This window comes from Acipenser ruthenus, chromosome 51 (genome assembly GCF_902713425.1).
Source record: "Acipenser ruthenus chromosome 51, fAciRut3.2 maternal haplotype, whole genome shotgun sequence".
NCBI lineage: Eukaryota > Metazoa > Chordata > Actinopteri > Acipenseriformes > Acipenseridae > Acipenser > Acipenser ruthenus.
Window position 1 is genome coordinate 1,281,260 of NC_081239.1, and position 20,571 is coordinate 1,301,830.

Genomic DNA, 20,571 nt, shown 5'->3' on the forward strand with positions numbered 1-20,571 from the left:
TAGTGCCACTTAAAACGCTACTGCAAAAACTGTTAGAACCTGTGACACGGCATCTGACCCAAATCAAATATCCTGCAAACAGTACACAATTGAACACAGTGGTAAAAAAAAAGATCTATATCTTTTTTTATTCAGAGTATTGAAAAAACAGAGACCTCCCAGGAGGTGTGTTTCCCACGCAGTGACTTACTTCAGCTTAATTCGTTTTCATCTACCGCATGCAAAAAATGCACACCTTTCCACCCCCAAACACATCCACCACTACTGAATCCTGTTTGAAGTGTTAATTAGCGACTCCCCAAGTCCCAACACGACCCGCTTAGCCCCGCCCCCTGCCTCCCAATCCACCAATAGGCTGTCAGAAGTTAAGCAGCAGGTCGTGAAATCTCTGTTAGGAATTTGCATAACAAAGCAGCTGTGCTATAGCGTCTAGCGGCCTGGGGTGAGAACCAGTCCTATAGATGCAAATTGATTTTCTATCCCTTCCAATTCTCTGTAGTGAGCGACACACACACACAGTACAGGACAAAACACCTGCTATAGTCACCCAACCCTTCAGTTTTAAACGCTTTTCAGTTTTATTTCGCAAATGCTATATAGGTTGCCCTTTCTTTCTCTGTTTTCCTTTTTTTATTTATTTGTCTTTCTTCTTTCTTTCCTTCTTTCTTAATTTTCTTCTTTCTTTTCCTCCTTTCTTTTGTTCTGTCTCTCCCTTCTTTCTTAAAAAAACAAGTAGCTTCCAGATAAATGGTGATATTGTTTAAATGGTGATATTGTTTTAATGTCCCCTCCCTATTTATTATTATTATTTTATTTCTTAGCAGACGCCCTTATCCAGAGCGACTTACAATTGTTACAAAATAAAAAATTGTATGTAAAAATCACATGATTTTTACATACAATTACCCATTTATACAGTTGGGTTTTTACTGGAGCAATCTAGGTAAAGGGCTCTGGACTCTTGACCAGAGGGTCGTGGGTTCAATCCCAGGTGGGGGACACTGCTGCTGTACCCTTGAGCAAGGTACTTTACCTAGATTGCTCCAGTAAAAAACCCAACTGTAGAAATGGGTAATTGTATGTAAAAATAATGTGTAAAAAATAATGTAATTGTTTGTAAAAATAATGTGATAGCTCGTAACAATTGTAAGTCACCCTGGATAAGGGCTTCTGCTAAGAAATAAATAATAATAATAATTGTCTGAGCTCGGAGTGGGTCTTTTATACTGAGGCTGGAGCCTTAATTACCCATTAGACAATTACCTTATTAAGGCTTCAGCCACATTCCCACAGGCTTTTCTGGGCTAGGGATTTAACCCCATCCCCACCAGCTACACTTCTAAACAATAATGTCAGACGGCTTTCGTCCTTCCGCACACAAATACAATACATAATAATAATGATGCAAATAATAATAAAACACAAATGAATAATAACACATAAGTAATAAAAGGGAAGGGCACCTTGCCACACCAGGTTACACCACCTGCTATAAAGAAACAAGCAAGGCCACCCAGTGTTAAGTTCAGTTGACAGCTAGTTTATATAATGTCACTCCTGGTCTGCCTGGAGGAGACAGAGAAACTATACTCAAGTATAGTGACGCCAGCAATGTTTTCAGCTTATTTGAGGCTTATTTGTAATGAACTTGGGTCTGCGTGTGACGTCGCTCCCAAAGACAGGTCGCGCTTCTTGCTGTAGGGGACAGGACCCTAGCAAATTAGTGGTGTCTGCCTAGTTTCAGCACCATAATCCTGTGGACAGCTCCTGTGTGAATGGTTGTCCCCTATCAGCACCAAATGACAGCTCTTTGTCTGTATGAATACACCGCAGCTGAGTGGCAACGTTCGAACAAAAAAATGTTTACACACACGCAATACGCAAAAACTGCTTCTGAAAAGACTCCACAAGGCTTCGGTGCACAAATCTTCCACAGCGCAACCCTAATATGTTTCCCCTCCCTCATTTCCCCATAATCAGCACGGAGGAGTCCTTTTGTGGAATGTGGTTTGGATATTTTTTGTTAAAATGTGTTATTTATTTTTCTTATTGCTTGGCGTTTGGTATATAGAGTTTAATCTATTGCCATTTTAGTGCAACACTGCCATTGAAGATTCACACACTTTTTATATGTGATTGTGGGAAAGTGGTCTGTAGTGCGCAGGTGTAGAGGTGATGCAGTGTACAACACAGACAGTCCAGACGATGTTCACAGTTAAATAGAGCTTTATTTGGCTCTTCTGGCAGTTAAATAATGGTACTGACAAATACACACCAATGTGTATTTGCATAGCTAAACAATACTGGGTTTCAGTCCCAAAATAATAACAAGTACAAGCAATGGACATGCATGGCTCCATGCCCTTTTCACAGGGCTCCAGTGTCAGTGGTGAATACACAATAAATAATGCTCAGTGCAGTATTGTAATCCAGGTTAAATGCTGGCTTCACAGCAACAGCTCCCATGTGTTAGCTGTCTAATAAGTGAATAACACACAAATCAAATAGAAAACACTCACGGTTGGTTCATGGTTCGTCAGCACTCCGTTCACAACCATAACAAAAGGAACAGATCACTTTGTCACATCCCCTGATATACCCTCAGTCACACCCACTTCGATAACGAGTGCAATCCTCCAATCCATGACTGACACATCGCCTACCGCATTGACTTCTGGCATTGTGACTCCGCCCCCTTCCTGGATGATCGGCTTCCGACTGACCCTGGAATGAACTGTCAAACCATCCAGCCCGGGGCACACTGTTCCCTTTATACAGCGCCCTCACAGGTCGGGAGGGAGATTTATAACCAAGATTCATTCTTTCTCAGTCACAGTGATTGAAATGTAAGCAAAGACACATTCAAAACTAGTCCCGGTAAGCATGTTATCCCACTCATGTTATTCCACGCATGTTATCCCACTCACATGATCCCACTCATGTTATTCCACTCATGTTATCCCACTCATGTTATCCCACTCATGTTATCCCACTCACATTATTCCACTCATGTTATTCCATGCATGTTATCCCACTCACATTATCCCACTCATGTTATCCCACTCACATTATTCCACATGTTATTCCACTCACGTTATCCCACTCACTGAAGTGGAATAACAAACATGTATCCCACGCTAGCGAAATCCATGCTTGTGATATTCCAGAGCTGTATCAAGTTTTACAATGATACTGTCAGTGCTCAAGAGCTGAGAACAGGTGTCTTGGAGAGAGAGAGAGAGAGAGATTTCTGTAAATCCAGATAATGGCCTGAATCATGGGAATTAATTCACAAGGGACGCGTTTTCCTTCAATTGTACATCCTAATTACAAGCTGCATTGCTGGGGCCTGAACCGTGATAAGAGCTGGTCGCTTCACAATCATTCCCTTTTAGAAAGAGGAGGAAATTGGAGCTGAGAGATAGTGAATCTGATCAACGCCTCTGGAAAGAGAAGAGGGAGCCACATCGTCTAATTAGGCTAATGCTATGCAGATGTAAGGCTTGCGTTATTGCATAGTTTATCTTCTATAAATTCTAGTGGTGGCTTTTTTTTAATAGATAATATCTAGTTTGCAATTTCGAAGGGTTTCACTGTGTTTAAATGGCTTTCCCTTGCTATCTAAGATAGGGGTATATAAATGTACTGTGAAACTGACACTGGAATAGAAAACCACAGCTTTTGTTAACACTGTGCTAAAGAAGTATTTCAATGATAAGTCTATTTAAGTTCAGGTTGGCTGTAACTGCATTTGCAATTGAGATGTATCCACCAATGTTATAATTCCTATGGTTACATTTATTGTTTGTTAACCAATAGCTTATTGCAAATCAATTTACTTGTGGTTTTACTGTACATTTCCTAGTCTCTAATTCCTAGAGATTAAAGCAGTCTGTCTCTCTGTCTGTCTCAGAAGGTACAGTACACAACCCCCCTCTCCTCTCCTCTGCTCCCTATCCCCCTCTCCTTATCACTTCCATACAATCCCCTTTCTCTTCCTCCCACCTCCCCCTCTCCTCTCCTCTTCCCCCTTTCCCCTTTGTCACCCATCCTCCTTTCTCCCTCTCCCTCCCTTTTCTCCCCATCCTTCTCTCCCCTACCCCTTTATCCTCTTTCCCTTCCTGTTTCATCCCTCCCTCTTCCTCCCCCTGTCTCACCTTTCTATGCTCTACCTCTGCCTCTCTCTCCCTCCTTTTCCTTCTTCCTTTCCTTGCCCCTCTCATGTCATCTTCTCTATACAATCCCCTCCTATCCCCTTCCCCCTCTACCTTCCCTACCTCTTCCCTACCCCTTCATACCCCAATCCTATCCTTTCCTCCCCATTCTCCTGTCTTCCATATTCTCTTCCCTTCCCCTCTCCCCCTCTCCCCCTCATCGCCAATTTCCTGCCTCCTTCTCCATGTCTCTGAGAGCCCTTGAAGTGCACACCAAATTACTGATTGCAATGTCTTACCCACTAAAGAGAGAATCGGGAGAAATCAGAGTCGTGTAGCGCTTGTAATGAGCAAGACTTAATTGGAGGACTTGGCAGGTGGATGCCAGCGTGTGCCATCTGTGTGCACACGGTTGATGCTGCTGGGTGGGTAGGAAGCTGTGGCATTCTGATCCACTTGGGTGATATTCTAGTGATGACAAGACAAGGAGGAGCACCAGAGACCAGAACCTTCTGTCTGTCTGTTTAGCAGGAGAAGTATAGCCAAAGGGGTTGAGAAAACACATTGGCGTCATAGCACTTCATAGCCAGGTCATCATGGGCATCAGTGTGCAGCTGCCTCTATTCAAATTCTAGGAGATGTTCTGTTTTGCTCATTGTGATTGCTTTTATATAAAGTGCTCTGTGGTTTCCAGACCCCGGCCAATGCTAATCTTGAACGACTTTACCTAACATTCTGTAATTCCGATTGACTCCCTCTTCGGAGGACAGGAGGGGGTATTTCACAGCCGCTCTACACCAATCCCAATCTTCAAATCGGAAATATGTTATAGTATTGAGACCATAGGCATCAGAATAGTATCACGATTGATAAATTTCACAATGAAAAAAATAACTTTTAGAAACAGTTCCACTGGGCTCTATTTTCTCATCTTTGCTTGAGTTCGCCCATAATGTATTGTGCTCCAACGCGGCCTCAGTTGACTGGTGTTTCTGCTGGGTCCTAGTGACTGCTATGCTAACTAGTAATTTATACGAATACATTATTGAGAAATAAAGTTTTAATACTGCTGCAATGTGAGGAGGACATTTCACCGTCATTGAAAAAGCGTGGTACCACAGGGATCAGTATTAGGTCCTCTGCTCTTCCTAATCTACATTAATGACTTAGATTCTGGTATAGTAAGCAAACTTGTTAAATTTGCAGACGACACAAAAATAGGAGGAGTGGAAAACACTGTTGCAGCAGCAAAGGTAATTCAAAATGATCTAGACAGCATTCAAAACTGGGCAGACACATGGCAAATTGCATTTAATAGAGAAAAGTGTAAGATACTGCACACAGGCATACAAATGTACATTTTAAATACCATATGGGAGCTACTGAAATTGAAGAAGGAATCTATGAAAAAGATCTAGGAGTTTATGTTGAATCAGAAATGTCTTCATCTAGGCAATGTGGGGAAACTATGAAAAATGCCAACAAGATGCTCGGATATATTGTGAAAAGTGTTGAATTTAAATCAAGGGAAGTAATGTTAAAACTTTACAATGCATTAGTAAGACCTCATCTAGAATATTGTGTTCAGTTCTGGTCACCTCATTACTAAAAGTATATTGCTGCTCTAGAAAGAGTGCAAAAGGCATGTCATATGCAGACAGGCTAAAATAATTGAATCTGTTCAGTCTTGAACAAAGAAGACTGCAAGGAGATTTGATTCAAGCATTCAAAATTCTAAAAGGCATCGGCAATGTCGACCCAGGGGACTTTTTCAACCTGAAAAAAGAAATAAGGACCAGGGGTCACAAATGGAGATTAGGTAAAGGGACATTCAGAACAGAAAATAAGAGGCACATTTATACAGAGAATTGTGAGGGTCTGGAACGAACTCCCCAGTAATGTTGTTGAAGCTGACACCCTGGGATCCTTCAAGAAGCTGCTTGATGAGATTCTGGGATCAATAAGCTACTAACAACCAAACAAGCAAGATGGGCCAAATGGCCTCCTCTCGTTTGTAAACTTTCTTATGTTCTTATGTTCTTATATGCATGTATCAACTGTGTGACTGTGTGACAAGGGCTTGACTTGGGGGATAAAATGTTAAGGAGGCTTGGTGGTCCAGTAGTCAAAGAAAAGGGCTTGATACCAGGAGGTTCAAATCCCGGCTCAGCCACTGACTCACTATGTGTGACCCTGAGCAAGTCACTTAGCCTCCTTGTGCTCCGTCCTTTGGATGAGAGTAAGTGTAAGTGACTCTGCAGCAGCAGTTGATGCATAGGTCATCCCCTTGTCTCTGTCAGTCACTTCGGATACAAGCATCTGCTAAATGACTAAATAATAATAATAATAATAATAATAATAATTGTGTGTACTGCTTTGCACTTTCCGGTCCTCTGTTCTTGAGAATGTAACAACGCCCTCGTTTTTTTCTCTGTTTCAGAATACCGATGATCTGCTTGTTGCTTCGGCAGAATGCCCCAGCGACGATGAAGATTTAGAGGAGTGTGAGCCTGGAACTGGTGAGTCCATTTCAGTGGTTCTGTTTCCTTCAAGCCCAACCTTAAACTTTGCCCCTCCTCTTTGTTCCTTATGCAGCAGCGATTGGCAATGGCAGTCCTGTTTTTGATTAGTCCCGAGTCACGCGGCTTTGAATGAAAGTGCAGAAACATGTTGTATAATGAATTCCAATGAAGAACCCTAGTCAAGTACCGACTCTAAAAGGCGATTTTTTTTACCTCATTTTGTGAGCCTGATCTTTGGGGTTGGGGAGAAAAACTGTCTGGGTTTGATCACTTCATTATTGCATGCCAGCAACTGATCAAGAGCCCCTGGAGTCCAGCCGGAGACTTCCCCAGGCTGGACCCTCTCCTCCAGGGTACAGTAGCCCAGTAACAACCCCTGCTTGGGGAATAGAGGTGGTTGTCTTGATAGCAGCAACGGAAGTCATCAGTTGATCAGTAAGTGGGTTGCGATAGTGAGGCAATAGTAAAATTGGAAGAGGGAGAAATGATTCAAACAAAGCTTTCTTTGATTAATTTAACGACAGGCAATCAAGCTTATCCCAAACTTAACTTATTACTGGAGTTTCTGGTCTGTTGGTCTTCAGTTGAATGCTGAAAGAAATCAGTTCAATGACCAACGTCTTGCATTCACTGAAGATTCATAGTCGAATGTTGAAGTGATGACGTCTTTTTTAGTCTTTAATTGATAACCTGATGGTCTAAGAGTCAACAGACCACCAGGAAGGTGTTACCAGTTTAACATGAGTCCGATTGATGCTTGTTTCGACATGCTTGTTATAAAGGCAAGGCAGGCTATAGAGTAGTATACCTGCTGGACAGATACATTGAGATGCAACTTCTCTTCTGTAATGATGTTCCATACAGGGTGACCATATGTTTGACCCGGACCTTTTAGGACAGTTCAGGGTGTTTTTTTTTTAAAACTCACAGCCTAATGCATTCTGGTACTTGTAGTCCTGTATCTCTCAAGAAAAGACGACAACGCAATACATCTGAACTGTCCCAAACTTTTCCAAAAATGTATGGGTACTGGGGGAATTAGTGGTGTGACTACAGCTGTATTTCTAACAGAAAATGTGACTAGACACTTTTAATTTTAGTTCAGTGTCAATGAATGCATTTTTTTTTAAGGCTGAGCTACACAAAACATTAGACAGACTTTTCTCTTGTGAGTGAAACTTTTTAATGAACCTCATCTTCCTAGGAGGGAATGTCCAGTATCCCACAGGGCTAATTAAACTTTTCTCTTGATAACAATCCAATTTAACTACCAACTGGAGCTTGCTTATTTTAATGAGTCCTAACTGGAGTGGTAAGAATAATTATGAGTTTGATTAAGGGTTAAGTCACTCTCCTCATCTCTTCATCTACTCTCAGCTAAAACTATTATACAAGTCCACACTGCTTCCCTCTTTCCCAGTCCCTCAGCTCTAACCATTAAACTAGATCACACTGCCTCCCTCCCTCCCAGTCCCTCCTCAGCTCTAACCACTAGACTAGACCACACTGCCTCCCTCCCTCCCAGTCCCTCCTCAGCTCTAACCACTAGACTAGACCACACTGCCTCCCTCCCTCCCAGTCCCTCCTCAGCTCTAACCACTAAACTAGACCACACTGCCTCCCTCCCTCCCAGTCCCTCCTCAGCTCTAACCACTAAACTAGACCACACTGCCTCCCTCCCTCCCAGTCCCTCCTCAGCTCTAACCACTAAACTAGACCACACTGCCTCCCTCCCTCCCAGTCCCTCCTCAGCTCTAACCACTAAACTAGACCACACTGCCTCCCTCCCTCCCAGTCCCGCCTCAGCTCTAACCACTAAACTAGACCACACTGCCTCCCTCCCTCCCAGTCCCTCCTCAGCTCTAACCACTAAACTAGACCACACTGCCTCCCTCCCTCCCAGTCCCTCCTCAGCTCTAACCACTAAACTAGACCACACTGCCTCCCTCCCTCCCAGTCCCTCCTCAGCTCTAACCACTAGAGTAGGTCACACTGCTTCCCTCCATCGTCTCAGAGGTGTCTGAGACCTGATTACAGCCAGTGTCATCGTCCCTCAGCTTTCCACACCACAAGCCGACAGGACATTTCCTTTCATGCAGTAACTTCCACACTCGGTCACAGAAAGGATAAAACTACTTAGAGAACCCAAGCCCTCCCCAAAAACAATTTGACTTTTTATGCCCATAAAAAAAATAAGAACCAGATCCACGGTCCCTGTGGGGATCTAAAGAGGCGGTAATTGTCACACCGCCATTTGGTGCTTGCTGGAAGCAGATACGTTTACTGGGGAGCCCAGAGCAGCTAATTAAGCAGCTTTGTCTTGGCGTTGGCTCGGCTCCAACACAAACAGGGCGAAGAAATACATATCCCCCTTCACAACGGCCCTGAAGGAGCACTTTAATAATGAGAGGCATCTCGGCATATGGCAGCAGCAGTAAATCTGCAAGCACACAAATATTCATCTCCTCAATAACAATACACTCCATCAGCTGTCCCAATGCTTACTGTTCTGAAAGAGCTTGTTGAAAGAGAGGGGGGCTGCAACCTATCCTTTGTCTGCTTTCCACAAAAGAGGAAAGAGATGTCCTTGTTTCTTGCGTTGAGGATTCAATAATAACATTCGAATGGCTATACCAGACAGGACAAAACTAGCTACTAAATAAAAAAAATCTATATAGCATTTGTGTTAGACATCAAAGGGCCTTGTGTCTATTGGGACTCTGTGTATGTATGCAGGGTTTGGTACCAGATTGCTCGCCGTAACGCTGTCAATCGCATGGAGCTCCCCCCCCCGTAGATCTGATTGGACTTGGTTAACCTGCAAAGCATGTGATTGGTTCTGGAGGAACACATGACCGCTCCAAAATGATTACCAGCCTCTCATTCTTGCAGGGAGATCAAGGTTGGGAATCTGCAGTGGGCATTTCTGGCATTGCTCTGCAATCTACTGTATATACACAGAGTGATTCGTAATTTGCCCAACATTGTCAGAGCATCACGACTGGAGGGTTTTTGACCACCAGAGGGTTGTACTATAATATCAGCATTTAAGTAGAATTCAAAGCGAAACAACAGTGTTGCGTGAAGATGCTCGGATATATTGTGAAATGTGTTGAATTTAAATCACGGAAAGTAATGTTAAAACTTTAGAATGCATTAGTAAGACCTCATGTAAAATATTGTGTTCAGTTCTGGTCACCTTGTTAAAAAAAAGGATATTGCTGCTGTAGAAAGAGTGCAAGGAAGAGCGACCAGAATTATTCTGGGTTTAAAAGGCATGTCGTATGCAGACAGACTAAAATAATTGAATCTGCTCAGTCTTGAACAAAGAAGATTACGCAGTGATCTGATTCAAACATTCAAAATTCTAAAAGGTATTGACAATGTCGACCCAAGGGACTTTTTCGACCTGAGAAAAAAAACCATGACCAGAGGTCACAGATGGAGATTAGATAAAGGGGCATTCAGAACAGAAAATAGGGGGCACTTTTTCTACACAGAGAATTGTGAGGGTCTGGAACCAACTCCCCAGTAATGTTGTTGAAGCTGACACCCTGGGATCCTTCAAGAAGTTGCTTGATGAGATTCTGGGATCAATAAGCTACTAACAACCAAACAAGCAAGATGGGCCGAATGGGGCTTCCTCTCGTTTGTAAACTTTCTTATGTTCTTAATTATGAATCACCCTGTGTGCTATAGTGATTCGTTTCAAAATTGGACATTTGTGCCTTATATAATGTGTGCTGTAAGAGTTAGGGAATTATTTTATTAGCTGGAAAGCAGATAGAAACAGTTTTGCTCCCTGTAACGCTGGAGAAGAAAACAAACAAGCAACTAATGCAAAAATCAAGCGTGACTATCCTCCTTGCTATAAGACTGAACCACATTTCACAGTTTAATAATCAAGGCAATTAATGCACGTGCAGGGTCCTAGCTAAAAATGATTAGTGATTAGGTTCAGACAATTTAATGCACCTGAAATCGGACCAAATATTAAATACATGATTGAACCATTATTTAAAGCATTTAAGACACTTAAAAGACTGCAATAGTCAGAATTGAGGGGGAGAAAAAGAGAAATTATGCATATCACAGTCAATATTACTTACAGACATACAATAATATCGATCAATTGAAAATACACAAAAGGGGAATTCACGTTAGAGAAGTTTCACTCCAGAAAGAAACAGAGACTGTGGTCTCTATAGAGCAAGTGGAGACTTTCTGTCTTGCTCTACAGTAGCTTTTGGGTTTCTGTTTGTGTCGCTTGGTTGATCACAGCTCCCACCCCCAGCGATAAATCTTAGCACTGTTCTCAACTCTAAACCCAGAGAAAAAACATCATAAATTTCACAAGCAAGCAGGTCGACCCCGGTGGCTCCAATGATCACAGCAATTTGTTGTTCTTGAAATAAAAGTGAAATATACCTGCCCCCGGGTTCAGCTCTCCTGGGCCCCTGGCAGCACCTGTGGAGCCCGAGTAATTCCTGATGGAAATGTGGACAGGACCGCACTGTGGCTGACGCCCGGGTTCGAATTTCCAGCATCATTTCAAATCCCAGTTTGGGAGTCTGAAATTGTGTATACATATCTTAGTTAATCCTATTAGAAATATCTCACCAGCCTTGTTCATACTTCTTTGTATTATTATTATTATTATTATTATTATTATTATTATTATTATTATTATTATTATTATTATTATTAATCAGCAGGCACTTTTATCCAAAGCGACTTTCAGAACAACTGCTGCTGCAGTCACTTACAACAGGACCTTGTTTTTACGTCTCATCTGACCAGCACAAGTCTGAACATGAGAATCTAAACTTCGGTACAGTTTATTAATGTCTCTCTCCCGTAAGTTGCTAGAACCTTAAGGGTCTGATTTGATCACCCTATACCCTGATAAACCACTGCTGGTAATCATCCTGAAATGTGGTTGATGCAATACAGTTGGATTCCTGGTGCTGTAAAATGCTCTAAAAATCCATCTGTGGTTTATCAAAGTATAGGTTGAGCAATGGTTGGGCATAATCGGTTCTTAGATGGCTGACCAGAGCGCATCTAATGCCTCGTTATGATCAGACATGCCTCGCTCCTTAAAGAAAGTAAATTACATTCTCAAGGAGTAATAGCAAATCTAGCACAGTGACTGTACTTGTGGGAGGTCCTTATAGTTGTACTGACTAAACATCTGCGTTTTCCAAGTAGATCTCAATGCATCTCAATGTACTGTCCTGTATTAATACACTTTACAGATGTTTTAACCAAGGCTTATGGTATTGAAAGCTTTTTGCTTTCTGATTTCACCTTCAACCACATTTATCCTGGTCAAAAGCCACGAGTTTGATAGCAGTACTTGGTATTCACTTCCTTCTTGTGCTACGCATAATAGGACCCTACCTGATCCTGCACTACTATTTCTGTGCATAGGAACTGAGTTTGAGATTCAGGTGGGGGCTCTGATACCCGTTACACAGGAAGTCAACAGAGGAACGTCTTTAAGTATGGTGTGGTGACAAAGCCCTTCTAAAGTCTGGGGGAAATAATTCTCTGGAGCAGAAAGTATGTGTGCAATCTGAAAATGATCGTTTTGATAATTTGAATCAATAATTTCTAATACTGTACATAAGACCTGCGAGCAGTGAATTTTCAATGTATGTTAATTTTTTGATAAAGATGTCTAGTCAAAACTGTCCGATCCATTACAATTGTATATGTCTTTGTAGGCAATGTGGACACACAGTGTCCATTTGCAATGTGCATTAAAACATTTGCAGACCGGGACTGTCAGGGGTTCAACAGGAGCTCAATCATCAATCGCTGCTGCATTTGAGAACCACCATTAACGTTATATTTCTGTGTTCTGTTTAGGATAAACCATAGGGTTTTTGTTTAACCCACAATTATATTATATGTGCATATACTGTATGTAAATATTACTGATAGGTGTCTTACCAAGGTCAGGATTTATAATTGGACGTGTGCAGGTTTTTGACAACTTTCATTTGCGTCAATGATAGCGTGTTTTTACCATGCAGGGACGTTACTAGGGGGGGTTGCTTAGACCATAGCTGTCGTTTCACTAGGCTGCAGCTAACCAGTCAAGTGTGGGAGTAGGGGGCTAAGGAGCGTGGGCATGTGGGTGTATTGTTGGCCCAGGATGGATGAATGTACTTCTCCCTTCAACTGTTTGTTTTCCTTTAATATGGGTTTTAATATGGGGCTGTTATTTCTGTATAGAAAGCCAGGGTTATAATGTCATGGTGGTGCTACAGCATTCATTTAATAATGTTTGAAAAAAGTGCTTTGGAGTCACTGAAAGAAAGTGAAAAAGAAAAGAGAAGAAATTGACACCTTCACTGCTGCAACTACCCCACCCTCCCCCTCCTCCTCTCCCTCCCTTTGAGACAGATGGTCACTTCACCCCAACAATGTGGTGATGAATATTGCATAACCTTACAGCTTTCACATAGGCTTACATTTTCTGCTCTCAAAATATGGTTGTACTGTTACTGATCTGACTCAATGTATTGGATGAACAGAGCCCATTGAATACTAAAGCAAATATTTTAAGTAAAATGCAACACATTCTGGTATATGAATCAGTCATTTGAATAATAATAATAATAATAATAATAATAATAATAATAATAATAATAATAATAATAATAATAATAATAATTAACAATAACATTTACAAAAGTATATGAACCAGCATGGCATATTTTGTTCCAGTTATTATCAAATTGTTTTACTGATGAACAGCCAAAATGTTTGTTTGGCCTCAAATTGATTGTAGCGAACTAAATAATCCAATATATCTTCCATGTTTTGCACTTCTATTAGCTACATAGGTATATAGCAAACATCGTTTTTTAAACATGATATCTGCTACTTCATCAGGTTAAAGAAAGTTCTCAGTTTATACTCGTTACTCTCGGAAGATCGGTTACACTTGCTCTTCCTAGGTTATTTGATCTCAGCTGTGCTTTCTGGGTCATGTTACTGGCTGAAAGCATGTCAGTCAATAAGGTAGCTAGCTGGTTAATGACAGAAGCCACGATAAGTTCAAATCAGACTGCAATTACCCAACAGTGCAACCATATTACAGTGTTAAAATATTCAGTTGAAACGTATTAAATGTAAGGGAATGAAATATTCACTGCTACCAATGTACAGCCATACTGGAAATTCTTAACCCCCCTCCCACTGCTTAGCAACTCCTCCAGCCCCCTTTTGCTTTGGCATTTAATTAATTTACCTTATCAGCATTGAAAAAAGATAAAAAGGGTTTAAGGTTTTACTTCACACTTGCTTTGATAGGCAGCCAAGACTGGAGAATAAACCATTTCAGCATTTGAATTCTCTATTCTGAACTGCTACCAGCATTTCCATTTCGCTAATATAACCCAGTTACTGTCCACGGCTCCTGTCTGCAGTTTTAATTATGCTTTTACACATTTTTGTACACTGCTTTCTGTTCTACAGGCCAGGCGCAGAGTGAGCTTGGGGGCAGAGATTTGCTGGGCTGGTCTTTGTCCTCCAGAGGCTGGTAGCCTGCAGACATCCTCTCTCGAGTTCCTGCGTGTGAAAAGATGCCGATTGGCTCGTGGGATCGGAGGACGCCCACTGAGCCTCGGGTCCCTGGGCTGTGTGGGGGAATCCCCGCGGTGAAGGAGAATAGTAATAATTGGGCATTCCAAATTGGGAGAAAATCAGGGGTAAAATAATTGGAGATTCTAAATTTAAAACCAAAAATGACTTAGAGATTGAGGCAACGTTCAGACAAACACTATTTATTTCAAGCAGAAAAACAGACCTTTGATTTGTAAAGCCACAGCTGGGTTTTTAGAGCATTTTACAGAACTGAGGAATCCACGTACATTGTTTTAGCGGAGTCCATGGATAGCTACGGATGGAGGGTTGATGCAATCCAGGGTAATTCCTCAGTGCTGCAAAATGCTCTAGAAAATATGGCTTAGGGTCTGGCAGAGTTGAAAAGTCACCTGCTTTGAATGGAATGAGGAAGGCTGTTCAGTCCTGGATTCTCCAGACGAGCTCAAAACAGGATTAGGATTTTGCTCAAAGCCAGGTACAGGCAGATTTACAGAAACATTATAACTCAACATGGCAGCAACAGAGCCATTCAGAATTACTGCACCTTAAAATAATCAGGGAAATGTAGAACCTGCCATTACAAAGACATCTGATGCAAGTTTGTCTTCAAATTGGAGAAGTCATTGCTGTTGCATAAAGTGTTCAGTACAGGAGAGAGCCTTTTGATTGTTCTGGGATAATTCATAAGAAAAAAGGAAATTTAAAAAGGTAATTTCATGCTACGGTACTATCGGACTATAACTCCACTTCCTGCTAGGGGAAGTGAGTGCGTGCATACTTATGCACCTCACAAAAGGACAGTGTCTGGGTTGTATTGTCTTGAGCTGTTTGGAGCACAGCAGTTGAAAACAAATTGAAGCGATCCCAGTCTTCCTGTTTGATCACTGTGCGCCAGACTGCCCTGTATAAAGGCTGCAGTAATGTATCTGATGTTAAATTTGTCCTGAATGACGCAGATTTCCTTCCTTTCGTTTTTTACTTAGTTCATTCCCCCAAACAAACTGAGGTAGCTTCAAATTCAGCAAACAGCTGGTTCATTTTGTTTTTTAGCAAATGAAAATGTTTAAAGACACTGCAAATCTATCTAAAAAAAAGTTATACCCATTTAAGTGTAGCCATGAATAGTTGGCCATGGGTTTACTTCTGTATAAGTAAAGACGTTAAAGTCTACTTCATATTGCTGGAAGTACATTCTTTTATTTGTTGAAATATTTAAGTAGGATGTTTCCCATTATTTTAATTGTTTAATACCCAACCCCCCCCCCCCCCCCCTACACAGCTTATTTCTGTGAAAAATTTTAAAACTACCCACATTAAAATAAAACAAGAACTCACCTGTCTTCATTCTTGAACCTCAGACAGTGAATGGATAGTTCTTATTTTGATTCCTCATGTCAAAGGGTAGGAGTATATTTATTAAACCTTTACAGAATTAGAGTCTGGTTACATCAATTGAAGAAAGAAAGAAAGAAAGAAAGAAAGAAAGAAAGAAAGAAAGAAACATGATACTTTAAGCACAGTAGAGAAACCAGGACCAGAGGACACAGTTGGAAATGAAGTGGAGACTCAGGACAGAGGGAAGGAGATGTTTCTTCACACAGAGAGTGGGGAGGGGATTGAATGGGTTACCTAGTCATGTTGTTGAGGCTGAATCACTGGGATCCAACTTGATGAAGTTCTGAGATCAATCATTTACTAGGAACCAGAGGTGCAAACATTTAAAGCATTGGTTAGCACTCTTTTAAGTGCCATTGTCCTCATTTGAAGACAGGCTACTTTTTAACTGACATCTACTTGTTATTTAATTTTTTAAACTATATTGTTATGATAACTTACTCTAATTTTGTTAACCACAAAAGTCTAAATGTATTGTATGAAATTCAATCTTTTTTTCCCGTTGACAAAATTATTTGTGGTAGTAACCTTTTTGGGAGGAAGGGAATGACATGAAAGGAATTATAACTGAGACTCAAAAATTGGGGAAAAGGGGGAAACGGTATATTTAACATTTGAAAGGATGGAAATCTGCACAAACTTGTCCCTTTGTCCCAGTCCAATAAGAACAATGGTAATTATGAAGGGGAAAAAAAATAAATTATATAATGCAGCCTTTGTTAAAAAGGGGGCAAATGTTTTTTTTTTTTTAATCTTAATCAAAAGAAAAACAAAAATCATTTGAAAAGGGGGGAAAAGTTGTTTTTCTATCCGAGAACAATCTTACACAGCTTTCTTTTTGTAATTTTTTTTCATGCTAAAATCATGCGGCCAATTTGTTGATGTAAGTGACTTGAATTCCGTGGTTTGCTATCTTGTTTAAAAAAGACAAAAAAAAGACAAAAAAAACAGACAAGAGAAAGAAAAGGTAGAAAGATAGATTTGATAGCTGTATAACTGTTGTTTAGTCTTTTATCTTTTAAGTTTAACAAGTAATTACTTTTTTTTTTTTAGAAAGAAGTTTGTAGACAGGGAAGATTAAGTGATAGTATTTGATTTCATTATTTTACTTACATGCAAGTCCAGCGTAGTCTACACAGTTTATATAAATAGCAATACATAGTGTAAGACAATATACAATAAAATACAATTAAAAAATAGTCCTGAATTATTTAAAAATTGTTGTCATGGGTGCTCGGGGGAACGCCACACTGACGCTTGCATCTTTCTTTCTCTTTCTTGTCCTAGGAGGTGAATTAGTGTTGCCCATAATTACAGAAGATTCCTTAGACCCCCCTTCAATCGCCACCCGCTACCCCGTCATCCCCGCTCCCCCTACTTACCGTCCATTCCTAACCCTCCTCGAGACCACCAAAGAATCCCTCACCCTCCCCTCCGCCAACCAGCGCCCCCCTTGCCCCCTTGACCAGGAAGATAACGATTGCGAGGATGCCATCGAAGTCTCGGGCTACGGCTCTGGGGAGGTCTTTGACTCCAGTTTGCCCCCGACCGACGATGAGGATTTTTACAAAACTTTTCCCTTGGTCACAGACAGGACCTTGTTACCTCCGCCGGCAGTCAACGGGGGGGCCGAAGGCAAAATCTCCCGGGACCGCCACTTTTCCAAGCCCAATTCCAAGTCCTCCACCGCCACCACTTCCAACTCCCCTCCCGAAAACCAGGGCCCTGCACAGGGGGCCAGCCCCGACCTTCTCCTGCGTAAAACTAAAAACAGCATCCCCGCCGGCAAAATGAACACCCGCGATCAAGTCCTCTTGCTCCCCATGCCCACTTCCTATGACCTTGATCATAACGGTAGACACAGACACCAGCCCGATATAACCTATCCCCCCAATTTCCACAATCTGCCTACAGCCAATCCCACGGGCCCCGGAGAAAGGGGTCCCCCAGGAGCCGTGGAGGTGATCCGGGAATCCAGCAGCACCACCGGGATGGTGGTGGGAATAGTGGCCGCAGCGGCGCTCTGCATCCTCATCCTCCTCTACGCCATGTATAAGTACCGCAACCGCGACGAAGGCTCTTACCAGGTGGACCAAAGCCGCAATTACATCAGCAACTCTGCGACGCAAAGCAACGGTGCCGTGGTGAAGGAGAAGCAGCCCGGCGTTGCCAAGACAACGGGAAAGAACAAGAAGGACAAAGATAAAGAGTATTACGTCTGAGAGAGAGAGAAAGAGAGAGAGAGAGAGAGAGAGGGGAAGAGAGAATGGAACGTGAGAATTCTGTATCACACTACCGAAAACACTCGGTCATATGTTCCGCAACACAAAATCCCCTGCCCTCCAATCCCATCCCTTCCCTTGTCCTTACAAGAACAGGAGTTGAAGGAAAGAAAATTGTGGATCACTATACATTCAAAGACCCTTCATCTCCCCTGCTTTCTTTCTTTCTTCCCCACACCTCTTCCTTTTCCTCTCTCTAATCCTTTTTGTTTCAGTGATTATATTATATTATTTATGTATTTATTTATTTATGTCTGACTGGGCCATTCTCAAACGTGCCAACGCTTATTTAAAAGAGGGGGAAAAAAAGACTTTTAAGAACATGAAAAGAGAAATAAAAAAGGGATCAGAAGCAATGCAAAACGGTGTTTGGTTTTTAAAAACAATAAATCATAAAAGGACAGACATCCTCTTCCAAAAGTCTTGGGGAGAGAGTAATTATGGACGAATCAAAGAAATGACTTTGTTTGTGCCAAGCTGAAATGAACAGACACAGACTCGGCAAACGTGATAGACGACAACAAAAAACAGAGGAAAATGTAGTTTGGTTTTGTTCTGGGGGTCTTGCTTGTCGGTGGCACTCTAAGACACAAACAGAAACGTGCAGACGGTACAGACTGGATTGCCAAGACCTAAAAAAAATAATAATTAAAACAAAATAAAACAGTGGACCTTTTGCTTGCTAAACCAATGCAGCTGCCAGTTGCACTCCAGACCTGATACAAACTCTGCCTTCGAATTTGTGTCTCTTCAGTCACGCTCTCTCTCTCTCTCTCTCTCTCTCGATTAAGGTGCTAATGCAACATTTTTTCTGCTGTGTTTCAAGCATGTAGTATTCATGTACAAAGAAATGTAATCGTTTCAGTGGAGAAAAAAAACAGCTACATCAGCCATTCAGAACCCAGTGGGTTTTTTTTTTCTTTTTTGGTTCATTCCTAACTTGGGACTTCATATGCAGTAGGTCGTAACCAGCAAATGAAGGAGATGTTCTGTGCAACATGAAAAAAAAGACTTAAATATATAAATATATATATGTATAGACCTTTCAGAGTCCTACAGACCAGCTAGAAGCTTATAAAAAAATGTGTGTTTGTTTGTGTGATTTAATGGGGAAAAAAAGACTGCAAAAAGTGGATAGCCATCTTTCTGAAAACAACAACAGGAAAAAGAACAAGATTTTGTTAAATCCTGAATTTTTTTTTTTCTAAGGAAAAATGTGTCTTCATTAAAATCAACAGTTTTATTCTTAAGCGAAGATGGACTGAAATGGAACGCAGAACAATACCGAAATAAAAAAAAAAACTGGTCCCTTTTGGGAGGAAAAAAAGACTCCAGTATTCAAATGTTCTTGACTCCATTATGAACTGTTAACATGAAAAAAAAAATCTAAAAACAAAAAAAAAAGTTTGTGAATCTCATCCCATTATTAAGAACGGTGTGTTTTCCCTGTTTACGTTCCTGTTAGAAAAAATAAAAATATAAAAACGTACAGAAAGAAATGACAGGAATTGTTACAATTTGTACATGACTGGTTGTTGCTGTCTCTCTTGTTTAAAACCAAATAGCTACCTTTTATGATTTCTAGTGTGTACCAAAATATTTTCAGTTTCCTTTCAAATAATGCAAAACTAGAGGAGTGCTGATTGTAAACACAGCCGTGAAAACTTACAACAGGGGGGGTCAGAATTCCTGTTTTTTATTATTATTTTTTTGTATCAAAACTTCTCTCCCTTTTAGGTGGGTAGCTGTGTTATTTTATTTATCTAATTTTATTTTGTTATCTTCGAAAAATTGGGTTCTATAGGCTACTCCCAGTATCTTCCTGTTCTATTCAATGTTATTGTAAGTGTCAGCAGTGAGATGAATCTACATGTGTGTACATTAACAGAGGGAAATACAATTGGTTATATACTTCTTACACTTGTTGTGTTTTTTGTACCTTTTCCAGAGTCTGCGGCGGGGGGGGGGGGGGGGGTAGGTTTTTACTGGAGCAATCAAGGTAAAGTACCTTCCTCAAGGGTACAGCAGCAGTGTCCTCCACCAGGGATTGAACCCACGACCCGGTCAAGAATCCAGAGCCCTAACCACTACTCCACACTGCTGCCCATATAGTCCACCACGTCATGTGACTGCAATTTACTGAGGGTTACTTGTACAGCACAGCTAGAAGTCCTGTCTTGAAGGAAAAAGCTGTTTGTCTTTGAGTAGGGTGTAATAGTCGGCTACAATATTATTTAATTCCATAGTGAATTCATTTTTGGCCGTAACTTCCACTCTCACAGACCTTTATTTTGCCATAGATGATTTTGAGATTTTTTATAAAGGTCCCGGGCATGATTATTAAAAAATATTAAATAAAAAAAGGACTTTTAAATACAGATCTATCAAATGGCACAGAAACATTGAGAATGGGATCCCCAGAGCAGCAGATTGGAATGACAGTGGTGTTCCTCTCCTAATACAACGGCATTGCAGTATTACATCCGCTGCTATCTCTGTCACAACACCAGAATGGGAAGCCGGTCAAGCCCTGGAAATAAGGCAAGAGAGAGTTCTCCCATACTGGGACCCCAACATCACTCCAAACAGCTCCTGGTT

General features: G+C 41.2%; 1 protein-coding gene across 20 annotated transcripts in view; it reads left to right on the plus strand.

Annotated features, from left to right (window-relative positions):
- Positions 1–19,888, plus strand: part of LOC117398528 (neurexin-2-like) — a 420,078-nt gene extending 400,190 nt beyond the window's left edge. For 12 of the 20 annotated variants that reach the window (XM_059015985.1, XM_059015986.1, XM_059015992.1 and 9 more), the window contains 2 exons: positions 6,595–6,673; positions 16,979–19,888. In XM_059015985.1, the coding sequence (XP_058871968.1) occupies positions 6,595–6,673; positions 16,979–17,913 (1,014 nt within the window). In that variant the 3' untranslated portion in view covers positions 17,914–19,888. The remainder of the gene's footprint in view (positions 1–6,594; positions 6,674–16,978) is intronic. The other 8 variants (XM_059015998.1, XM_059015999.1, XM_059016001.1 and 5 more) reach the window with 2 other exon arrangements.
- The last annotated feature ends 683 nt before the right edge of the window (positions 19,889–20,571 follow it).